Source organism: Hippopotamus amphibius, chromosome 16, assembly GCF_030028045.1.
Source record: "Hippopotamus amphibius kiboko isolate mHipAmp2 chromosome 16, mHipAmp2.hap2, whole genome shotgun sequence".
Classification (NCBI taxonomy): Eukaryota; Metazoa; Chordata; class Mammalia; order Artiodactyla; family Hippopotamidae; genus Hippopotamus; species Hippopotamus amphibius.
In genome coordinates, this window is record NC_080201.1 from 34,393,392 (window position 1) to 34,406,004 (window position 12,613).

At 36.2% G+C, this 12,613-nt stretch overlaps 1 protein-coding gene across 11 annotated transcripts in view; it reads right to left on the reverse strand.

Moving 5' to 3' along the window:
* CYLD (CYLD lysine 63 deubiquitinase) overlaps positions 1-12,613 on the reverse strand; it is a 61,283-nt gene that overhangs the window by 42,845 nt on the left and 5,825 nt on the right. For 7 of the 11 annotated variants that reach the window (XM_057711584.1, XM_057711587.1, XM_057711589.1 and 4 more), the window contains 3 exons: positions 11,375-12,026; positions 9,721-10,023; positions 7,130-7,235 (listed from right to left, as the gene is read on the reverse strand). In XM_057711584.1, coding sequence (XP_057567567.1) covers positions 7,130-7,235; positions 9,721-10,023; positions 11,375-11,878 — 913 coding nt within the window. In that variant the 5' untranslated portion in view covers positions 11,879-12,026. The remainder of the gene's footprint in view (positions 1-7,129; positions 7,236-9,720; positions 10,024-11,374; positions 12,027-12,613) is intronic. The other 4 variants (XM_057711591.1, XM_057711593.1, XM_057711590.1 and 1 more) reach the window with 1 other exon arrangement.

Genomic DNA, 12,613 nt, shown 5'->3' on the forward strand with positions numbered 1-12,613 from the left:
GAGGCTGAGGGAAGAGAGAGATGGGGAACTATTTCTAAATAGGTATAGAGTTTCTGTTTGAGATTATGAAAAAGGTCTGGAAACAGCAGTGATAGTTGCACATCATTGTAAATATAGTTAATGCCACTGATTATACATTTAAAAATGGTTAAAATGGTAAGTCTTATTATATATATTTTATCACAATGTTTAAAAATGAGGGCAATCAGATAAGCAAACAATTACAAAGACTAATGACAAATGAGGGGTGGGGACAAATGAGTTGGGGACATTTGCACCTCATATCACAAGAGTTTACATCTGTAACACATAAAGAAGAAATTGGTAAGAAAAAAAACAATACTCCAACTTTTTAAAATAGACAATACACATGAATAAACAGTCTACAGAAAGAGAAATACAAATTTCTCTTAACCATACGAAAAGATGCTCAACCTCATTCATCAGAGAAATGCAAGTTAAAACTATACTGAAATATATCATTCACCTACCAGATTGGAAAAAAAAGTTTACGCCAAGGCTATAAAAAATCCCCCTCATGGAACCCTCCAATACTGTTCGTGGGAATGTAAACTGGTGCAACCACTATGGAAAATAGTATGGAGGTTCCTTAAAAAACTAAAAACAGAGCTACCATATGACCCAGCAATCCCACTCCTGAGCATACATCTGAAGAAAACTCTAATTCAAAAAGTTACACGCACCACAATATTCATCGCACTATTCACAATAGCCAAGACACGGAAGCAACCTAAATGGTCACTGACAGATGAAAGGATAAAGAAAATGGGGTATACACACACAAACACACACAATGGAATATTACTCAGCCATAAAAAAGAATGAAATAATGCCATTTGCAGCAACATGGATGGACCCAGAGATTATCATACTAAGTGAAGTAAGTCAGAAAGAGAAGGATGAATACCATATGATATCATTTACTTGTGGAATCTAAAATATGATACAAATGAATTTACTTACAAAACAGAAACAGAAACTGACAGACATAGAAAACAAACTATGGTTATCAAAAGGGAAAGGGGGTGGGGAAAGGATAAATTAGGAGTTTGGGATTAGCAGATACAAATCACTATATAACATAAACAGCAAGGTCCTACTCTACAGCACTGGGAACTATATTCAATATCCTGTAATAAACCATAATGGAAAAGAATATGAGTGTGTGTGTATGCACACACACACACACACACGCACACACACATATACATAAAACTGAATCACTTTGCTGTACACCAGAAACACATTGTAAATCAACTACACTTCAATAAAAACATAAAAAAACAAAATAAAAAATAAAAATAAATCACCCTCACACTCTGCTGTCAGGAATACAAATTGTTATATACCCACTATTGAAAGCAATTTAGCAGTATCTAGAACAATACAAATGCCTGCAGCTTTTCACCAAACAATCCCACTTCTGGGAATTTATCCTATAGATAAGCTAAGCATATGTGGAAAATATATATGTACCAGGCTTGTTTGCAATAGTGAAAAAGTTAGAAACAATCCAAATATCCATCAATAAGAATCAACAAATTATGGAACCACAATACAATAGAAAAATATACACTGTAAATAATCAGAAGAACCTCTCTATTCAGATATATAAAGAGCTCAGAGATATAAAGTGAAGAGAATAAAGCATGTTCAGAATACTGTAAATATTATGCATCATGCCTAAAAAGGGAAGAAAGACTATATATTTACATTGCACAAAGAAACTCTGGAAAGATATACAATAAACTAATAAAAATAGTTACTGGTGGGAATGGAGTGAGGGGGCAACTGGAGCAGAGGGGATAAGAATGGAAACAAAATCACTATTTTAATTTGAGACGTGAATGAATTTCTTACTAAAAATTATTTTAGTAACTTGATAAGTTACTAAACTCAAGGGTATTTGTATTGGTCAAAACTCAACTGATACAATGTATATTTCATTATATGTATGTCTTCTATCTCAAAAGGAAAAAAACCCTAAATACTTGTCTCTAGTTAATTATACGCATGCTGAAGTATTTAGGAGGAAGTGTACTGATGTCTGTAACATATTTTGAAATGCATTAGAAAAAAAAGATGGATCAGTGCATGGATAGTGGGATGGATAAATATATGATAAAGCAAGTACAAAAATGTTAACTGTAGAAACTAGGTCGTAGGAATAGGGATGTTCAGTATAAAATTCTTTCAACTTTTCTATATGTTTGAAATTTCATAATAAACTGTTGAAAAATGTTTTATTAAAATTTTAAAATAGGGAACTCATAAATCAATAAATAGACAAACAAATCAACAGAAAACTAAGCAAAGACACAAACAGGTATTTACTAGAAGACACAAATGTTCCATAAACATATGAAAAGTTAATCAACCCTACCTGTAATCAGGGAACTACAAATTAAAACCACCTTGAGATACCATTTCTCAAAGGCATCAGATTGGCAAAAATTTTAATCAGTACCAAGTGCTGAAGAGGATATAGAAATACCCAAAACCCAAACATCCACTAACATTAGAATGGTTTATTAAATCATAAAGTATTCACACAATGAAATATACTATGAAGCAGTGAGGGTGAACAGGCTACTAATAACATCATCCACAGGAAAGAATTTCAAAACACACTTTAAGTAAATGATGCAAGAATTAAAGAAAGCAATCACTATGGTTCTACTTATACTAAGTCTAAAAAGAGGCTAAACTAAACAAAATATTATATACCACCCCAAGCCGAGCCACCATCAGAGCCACCTCTCACACGGATAATCGCAACAGTCCTCCTCCTGATTTCCCTGTTTCTACCTTCTAACACACAGCCAGAGCAATCATTTTAAAATATAAGTTACGGTAAGTTGTCCTGCACTCAAAACCCACCTGAGCTCCCCATCTCCCTCAAAGTAAAGCTAAGAATCCACACACCAGCCCACTTGGACCTGCCTGGTCCAGCTCCACTACCTCTCCTACCACTCTCCCTCCTTCAAGCCACAATGAGCCTCAGCTATTCCTCAAGCTGGCCAAGCCCTCACATCTCCATGTCAAGAGCTCAAATGTCACCACATCAGATAGGCTCACTCCGACTATCCTATATAAGGTAGAAAATCCCACCCCTTACAACCCAACACTCTCCTTCCCCCTTACCTTGTCATTCCCCATGCAATCACCACTTAATTGACCATATATCTTATTTACTGTCTGTCTTCAGTCATTAGAATAAAAGCTCCACATGTGAAGAACTTTTACCTGTTTTGCTTCCTACTATGTCCTCAACAACTAACAGAAGTCTAAGTAAGGGTTTAATAATATCTGATGAAGGAACAACCTTTTAAAAAACTGCTTTTTAAACAATAAGCATTTATTGTAACATTAAAAAGTATTTCAATTTATAAGATCACAAATTGTGTATTTCCATAAGCAGGCATGAAAAGATAAATAGTACTGGATAAAGAAAACTGCTAGCACTAATCGATGAATTTAGTAAAGCAGCAGGATACAGAATTAATGCATAGAAATCTCTTACATTCCTATACACTAACAATGAAAGAGCAGAAAGAGAAACTGAGGAAACTCTCCCATTTACCATTGCAACAAACAGAATAAAATACGTAGGAATAAACCTGCCTAAGGAGGCAAAAGATCTGTATGCAGAAAACTATAAGACACTGACGAAAGAAATCAAAGACGATACAAACAGATGGAGAGACATACCATGTTCTTGGATTGGAAGAATCAACATTGTGAAAATAACTTTACTACCCAAAGCAATTTACAGATTCAATGCAATCCCTATCAAATTACCAATGGCATTTTTCACAGAACTAGAACAAGAAATCTTACGATTTGTATGGAAACGCAAAAGACCCCGAATAGCCAAAGCAATCTTGAGAAGGAAAGATGGAGTTGGTGGAATTAGGCTTCCTGACTTCAAACTATACTACAAGGCCACAGTGATCAAGACAGTATGGTACTGGCACAGAAATAGAAAGGAAGATCAATGGAACAGAAAAGAGAACCCAGAGGTAAATCCAAGCACCTATGGGCACCTTATCTTTGACAAAGGAGGCACGAATATACAATGGAAAAAAGACAGCCTCTTCAATAAGTGGTGATGGGAAAATTGGACAGCAACATGTAAAAGAATGAAATTAGAACACTTCCTAACACCATACACAAAAATTAACTCCAAATGGATTAAAGACCTAAATGTGAGGCCAGACACTATAAACCTCCCAGAGGAAAACATAGGCAGAACACTCTATGACATACAGCAAAGCAAGATCCTTTTGGACCCACCTCTTAGAATCATGGAAATAAAATCAAGAATAAACAAATGGGACCTCATGAAACTTAAAAGCTTTTGCACAGGGAAAGAAACCATAAATAAGACAAGAAGACAACCCTCAGAATGGGAGAAAATACTTGCCAACAAAGCAATGGACAAAGCATTAATCTCCAAAATATACAAGCAGCTCATGCAGCTTAATAACAAAAAAGAAAATAACCCAATCCACAAATGGGCAGAAGACCTAAATAGATATTTCTCCAAAGAAGACAAACAGATGGCCAACAAACACATGAAAAGATGCTCAGCATCACTAATCATTAGAGAAATGCATGTCAAAGCCACAATGAGCTATCACCTCATACCAGTCAGAATGGTCATCATCAAAAAATCTAGAAACAATAAATGTTGGAGAGGGTGTAGAGAAAAAGGAACTCTCCTGCACTGTTGGTGGGAATGTAAGTTAGTACGGCCACTGTGGAAAGCAGTTTGGAGGTTCCTTAAAAAACTAAAAATAGAACTACCATTTGATCCAGTAATCCCACTACTGGGCATGTACCCAGAGAAAACCATAATCCAAAAAGAAACAGGTACCACAATGATCACTGCAGCACTATTTACAATAGCCAGGACATGGACGCAACCTAAATGCCCATCAACAGATGAATGGATAAAGAAGATGTGGCACATATATACAATGGAATATTACTCAGCCATAAAAAGGAATGAAATGGAGCTATATGTAATGAGATGGATAGACCTAGAGTCTGTCATACAGAGTGAAGCAAGCCAGAAAGAGAAAAACAAATACTGTATGCTAACTCATATATACGGAATCTAAAAAAAAAAATGGTACTGATGAACCCAGTGACAGGGCAGGAATAAGGATACAGATGCAGAGAATGGACTGGAGGACACGGAGTTGCGGGTGGGGTGGGGCAAAGGGGAAGCTGGGATGAAGTGAGAGAGTAGCATAGACATATATACACTACCAACTGTAAAACAGATAGCTAGTGGGAAGTTGCTGTATAACAAAGGGAGATCAACTTAATGATGGGAGATGCCTTAGAGAGCCAGGACAGGGAGGGTGGGAGGGAGTCATGGCAGGCAGGGGATATGGGGATACATGTATAAATACAGCTGATTCACTTTGGTGTACCTCAAAAGCTGGTACAAGAGTGTAAAGCAATTATATTCCAATACAGCACTTACAAAATATATATATTACTGGATAAAATATCAAGCACAGGTATGTTTTCCCCTGAATGTAAACCATTTGCTTCCAAAGGGAAGTAAAGAAATAGCTAAGAATCCAATGTGTAAGAAATTAAAAGCTGATTTTAAAGAAATCAAGGAAAACAAAGTATGTCAGACTTTTACAAAGCAAAATCAAAATAAAGCTATCATTTGAATCCCATACCTCCAACTAAACTAATGTATTCTTGATGTAAGGCTAAAAGCTAAAGTAGAAAGCATTTCCTAATTCAGCAAAACAAGCATTTATTACTTGCAAGTCAACAGGGAAACAGGAAGGGGAAAGAGTGCGGGCTAGAAGGAATCTCAAGAAGGGCTAGTACTAGCCCCTTCATTTTTACAAAAAAAGAAACTGAGGACCTGAAATGATCTGTGGGGAACTCAAAAGTGTTCTGTTTCAAAATCAACAATAATGAAATAACACTGGAAGCAAAAAAACACATTTTGTTCACTTGTGATCCTTGCTATAGTAAAATTCAGCTTTTAAAGAACTGGAGACAAAATACATCTCCATGGAAACAATATTCCCAAGTATACATGTAAGGCCGAGAATCATATTCTTCTATGCAGGTCTTCATACCCTAAGTATATACACAGGATTTGGGGTGAGGAGGTACCGAAAAGGGCAGAGCTTTATCATCAGACAAGTCTGGATTTGAATTCTGGCTCTACCAAAATCAACTAGGATCTTACTTGATCCCAGCCAATCTTATCCCTATCTAAGTTCCAGTTTCTTATCAGCAAAATGGGGATAATTAAGACCTACTTTATAAGTTTGTCAAGAATGGAGGACCTAATTAAGAGATTCATAATTTGTGGCTGCTGAAGGCAGACTTTCTGACAATTTATCCATACTTGCATACTGCTCAATAAGAATCTCTGACTGCCTCTGTTAGTTTCATGATTAACATACTACCAATAGACTAGCTTATAACTGGAATTCTACTAAGAGCAGAGAGAAGGTGATGTTGATGCTGCTATCAATGGCAATTTATCAATTAGTTGACAGCAGCCATGAGGTTCTACTTGTTTGGGGTAAAATAAAAGGTTGCTTGAGATTATTTTTAAGATGTAAAAGGAGTGATCTGTTTCTGACTACAGAGTCATGAAGCCTGATCAATTACACCATCTCAAAACTGGAAGGGATATCGTAGGGCCTCCAGCAAGAATCCTCTCCACAGTGTATTAGATTATATTAAATGGCCAACTTCTACTTAAAGGCTTCCAGTTTAAACGAGGCTCTCACTCAAACAGGTAGCAGTTTATTACATTTTCTGACCCTTGTAATTATCAGAAAGGGCTTTTTTTATTCACCCACTTAGAATGGACAAGTAATGAAAAAATGAATGATAGTAAATGCTACCCCCACACTCACATACATTTAGAAACGAAAATCTTTAAATATTGTTTTTATTTGGGGGTAAGGAAGGATATTCTATGTAATAACAATTCTATAATATAAAAGTCAAGTTCCAAAAATGCACCTTGAAGCTTATATTTACATCCTCATAACTAAATATGTCTTAGAAGCTATGCCTTAATAATATATAAAACACAGAGAAAACATACCTGGGATGATATCATTGATGTGCAAGAGAATTGTACTTTCAACGCTTGCAAAACTACAAAGCTGCACGCCATCAAATCTTCCATCCCAGTTGCCAATAGGATTATCCTAGAAATTAAATAACAGAATAAACTTCAAAACCCTCCTCAATAAAACGTAAATATGAAAGTCTGTATTTTCCATAAAAGGATCCTCCAAAAAATGAGATCCAAGAATAATCAAGCCATAGTAAACCCACAGATGGGCAAGGGAGCAAAAGCATTTGTCATACTTTACTGGACAGCAAATACTTGTCTATATAATAACATTCATCTGCATAGGTAGGTGTGTTAAATTGTACACTGTTGCACCCAGAAATCTGCCCCTAATTAACCCGAGCTTGCTCTAACCACACCTTCACATTCCCTGAGCACTTATTCAATTTGAATTCCTGTGTGCCTTTCTGGAGACAGAAAGTCTATTTAATTGTTCTTTTGTCATTTCGTGGGTATGCAAGAATTCCCTCCAAAATGGAGAGGTTTAGATTAATAATGAGAAGGTACTCCATGAACCGTACTGTACAAGTGCGGCTCATGGAGCTGGATTAAGAGATGGCCCCGTCACACAACTACCCTGAGCACCAATACGGACAGCGTGCTAAATGTGACTGGAAACAGGAGATGAACACTATTGCACCCCCCAGCACTTTCCTTTCAAGGAGCGCACTAGCAGGGTTTGGAAGGCAGGCGTGCACAAGCCAAGTGGAAGACAGAGGCAGGGGGAGAAGTTGGTGGTGTCACCGCCAGGCAGCCTGCCCCAAGTAAACAAGATGCTCCCTAGACGGCCATCTGAGGAGCAGCAGGCTTGAACTGCTTTTGCCAAGTTTGAGGCCCAAATAACATAAAGCAAGAGGGAGCTAACCCCAATGACCAGTGGTCCTCTTTCTCCAACCTTCCCTCCACTCAGCCCACAATCTCTTCTCTAAACAAGTTCTGAACATTTAAAGAATAATCATTCAAAGATGTGCTTTATTTCTAGCTATCTCAAGGGACCCACATGTTTTACTCTGGCTCTAACTTTTTTTTTTTTAATTTATTTATTTTATTTATTTTATTTTTGGCTGCACTGTGTCTTCGTTGCTGTGCGTGGGCTTTCTCTAGTTGTGGTAAGCAGGGGCTACTCTTTGTCGTGGTGTGTGGGCTTCTCGTGGTGGTGGCTTCTCTTTTAGACACAGGCTCTAGGCGTGCAGGTTTCAGTAGTTGTGGCACATGGGCTCTAGAGCACAGGCTCAGTAGTTGTGGCGCACAGGCTTACTTGCCCCATGGCATGTGGGATCTTCCCGGCCCAGGGCTCGAACCCGTGTCTCCTGCATTGGCAGGTGGATTCTTAACCACTGTGCCACCCGGGAAGGCCTGGCTCTAACTTTTCACGTGGTAAATGTTCACTGAGTGTTTGTCTAAACAACATGGTAATGTTTGTCTAACTAATGGGTATCAGATTTTCCTAGAATTTCCAAGCAGAGCATAAGAGAAACTTATGCTAGAACATTCATATCCTACCAAAAAGCATACCTGAATAGATAAAAACAATCACTAAAAACACCGTGAGTACAAGACTCTATTACTCACATCCTCTCCCAACTCTTTCTAGTACTTAATAATTCCATATGAATTTCCTTGATTATACCTAACAAAGTCTTGTCTGTATTTTCAACCTATGAGAACAATGTTCTCAAGCCTTTTTCTTCTCCTTCTCTTAATCCCACAGGTATCGTCCAATCTGCCATATTGGGATGTATCCATTATTAACCAATACGATTGTTAAGGTAACGTTAAAAATGTTTTTACATGACAAAAGGACGAATATTGTACGATTTCACTTATATGAGGCAGCTAGGATAAGCAAATTCACAGAGACAGAAGGAATTCTGGTTACCAGTAGAATACTGGCTGCGAGGAGTGAGTAATAGGGAGTTACTGCTTAATAGGTACAGAGCTTCAATTGGGATGGGTGCACAACAACGTGAACGTACTTAAGGTTACCTTAAAATGGGTAAACCGGTTAATTTTACGTTACATATATTTTATCACTATTAAAAAACAAACTTTTTTTGAGTGAATTACATCCTAAGACGATATCTGTCTTTTCCTCTAAAACAATGTATCTTTCCTCTATTCAGTTATTTTCTGTGAATGACTTTCATACACTACTCATTAAAATCAGAGCAGCCAATAAAATTCAGCAAAATATTACAAAAAGAGAAACACAGATTACAAAAAACAAACAAAAAAACCTTTTCAAAATAGAGAAAAATAAAACATCATGCAATATATTTTGGTGGAATTTTTTTCTGTTTATTGGTCAGCTATTAAAGAGCAAATTTAAAGACTGAAAACATTATTCCAGTTTCTTCAAACTGGAAAAATGACTAAATGCAATTCTAGACTCCTGTCCCATATCAATGTTCCTTTACCAAAGATAAATTAGAACATGTTCTTTAAATTACTACGAATTAGTCCATTTTAAATACTCAAAGTGTTTCATTTGTACCTAAAATGGTCATAAAACTAATAGATATTATTCACAAAGATAATATAAGCCAAAAGTTTCTTACCATATCCACACCAACAAAATATCCTAAGCTTTCTTTGCCTGGCAAAACATCACAGAATATAACCGTTCCAGATTCTATAGTTTCTCCAAGTTTCAAAGAAACTCTGGAGTTTATTTCCAGAGGGGGAAGTTCAACCTGCATTGTGTCCACTGGACCTGCATAATCACTTTCCAATCCAGTGTCATCATCTTCTATGAGTTCTAGCTTGTCCAATGCAACAAATACTCCACAATCTTCATCACACTGAAAAAGCTGTTTCCCTTGATATATCCCATCAGTGAAACCTTGGCCACGACCTTCTTCCTAGTTTTTAGAGGAGAGGGGAAAAAAAAAAAATGATTGACAGATAGAGAAAGATGATCCCTAAGAAAAAAGATCTACTCTAGGGACTTCAGAGAAATCACTGAACAAATTCTAAATGACACATGTAAGAAATATAATTATTAGCAGTTGCTGTTTAATTTAGGGTGTTTAAAAAATAAGGAAGAAAACGTATCTGATATGAAATAAAATTACTTGATAATTTCAAATCATAACGCACTGTGAGAGAGCTTGGGCTGGATTCTACATTGTGATTTTAACAAAAGTTTGGTCATAAAAAGAAAAATTCACTTTAATATAATAGTAATGGGAGTGCCATTTATTGAGCGCTTCCTATGTGCCAGCCACTGTGCTAAACTCTGAATCAATATATCACAAAACACTGCAAATTGCGTATTAATATCACTATTTTACAGATGAGGAAGCAGATTGAGAGAAGTAACCTGGTAACCCAGCTAGTAAGTAACCTGGTAACCCAGCTAGTAAGTGGCATGGCTAGGATTCAAATCTCCAATTGTTTTACAAATTTGCTGCTTTGAAAAATTAAATCAAACACCAGGGACTTCCCTGGCAGTCCAGTGGCTAGGACTCTGCCTTCCAACGCAGGGGGTGCCAGTTCCATCCCTGGTGGGGGAGCTGCGGTCCCACATGCCTCGTGGCCAAGAAGCCACAAAACATGAAACAGAGGCAATATTGTAGCAAATTCAATAAAGATTAAGAAACAAAAAAGCAAATGAGGCATGAAATTCTATCTGCAAGAATGTCAAAATGTGACTGACATTTAAGTTCTTGAGAATTAATATTAATTTTGGAAACATTTTCACAGAGTTCCTGTTTCTCTTCTCAGTAGAAACAAATTCCAAGATGACTTTCACGTATATTATCAGGGACCACTATTAGCACGCTGAAATTGCTGCAACTTATATAACCAAATTTCACTACTTAATAATACACTTTAAGAAACACTAAGAAACTTACCGATGATAAAGTCACAGGATAATTAACAATTTTAAGTAATTAATTTGTTTACAATTGATAGAGTTCATTTTTAACATGCAATGTTAAAATTTCTAAGATATGAAAATCTTCGATAATTACATGATCTATTTGTATTTCCTACTATAGTAGATAGTTTTTAAAAGTTTTCAGCGCATCATCTTTGCATCATCTCAATTTACCATTAGAAAGCAAATCCTAAGGATTATGAATATTAAAAATTACGGAAGATTTCAGGGAAAACATCTTGTATTTAAAAGGGGAAAAAACACGTGTGCACAAGCAGACACAGACACACACACACACAGAGCCCACTAAAACGGCTTATCAAACTTACCAGTAATTCTACTCCAAAGAATATTCCCGATACTGTCCTCTCTGCTAATAAGGGTCCTCTGAAGCGTACAACTCCAGGAAACTTTTCTTCCCCAGATCTCAGCTGGACTTTCACAGGGCAGCCCACATCTATTTGGAGGCCTTTACTTAGCCTGTTTCTGTTTTTAAACAGGCTGAACCTCTCTTCACAATTGGTAATTGCCAAAAGTAACTCTGTGAATTTTTCATTTATTTCTACAACATCCTTTTCATCAACAAACAGAACTGCATGTGGTTGCTCTAAAATTTTTACTCCAATCTGATTTTTCTTGCCTTTTGTAGAAGGAATCCTTGAGTGCCCCACAGAACGGTCTTGGATATACTGTCCTATACTCCCCTTTGGTACTTTAAGGAGCTTTTGTGTTTGTTTGTCTGTAACACTGCATTCTTGAAGAAGCAAATAAAAAATCCGCTCTTCCCAGTAGGGTGAAGTAACTTTTTCTTGGCTCCATAAGCCCGAACTCATTGTGATATTAACTCCAAAGTATTAACTCAAAAAAAATGGAACTACTAAGTGTGTAGTAAAACCGCAAAAGATAAATTCACTGGCAGTCCCAAAGCATGTTTTTAGCAATTTGGTGTCCATGCTGTAAAAAGACAGCAAATCAAAATGCCTGGAGGACAAGCAAAAAGAAACTTTACACTTCACTCTATGTCAGCTAAAATTAAGGTCAAAGACTTTTTAAATTCTTCATTCGACTAGTAAAAACATCTCAAAAGGTTAAAAGATATACTATATTACTTGTTTCTACTGTAATCTTGCATATTTAATTAAGGAGATTCAATTGTAAATTATGTCCAAAGACAATACAGTAATGTTTGTTTCTGAGGCACTGAAATTTATGAACTCAAATTCTAATAAAAGATAACCTTACAAATATATTCAGACATTTTCAAACTTTTAAAAGTAGAATTTTTAATAGCGTTTGCCTAACTTAAATGAATAAGCTGATATAGTTGGGCAACACACACAAATTAAAAAGGCTATTATTTCTGTACAGGCAGTTTAAGTAAAAAGTTACCCATCACAATTATTATGTTGAACCTTTTTATCAATAGAAATACCATAAACTCACATTTTGAAACTTCAACCACAATTCATTTATCTGTGTGCCATATTTTGATAATGAAATATTTTATCTAACTCAGTTTTATTTCCTTAATCTTGTACATTTTGTCCTTAGATAGGCAAATGTTAATC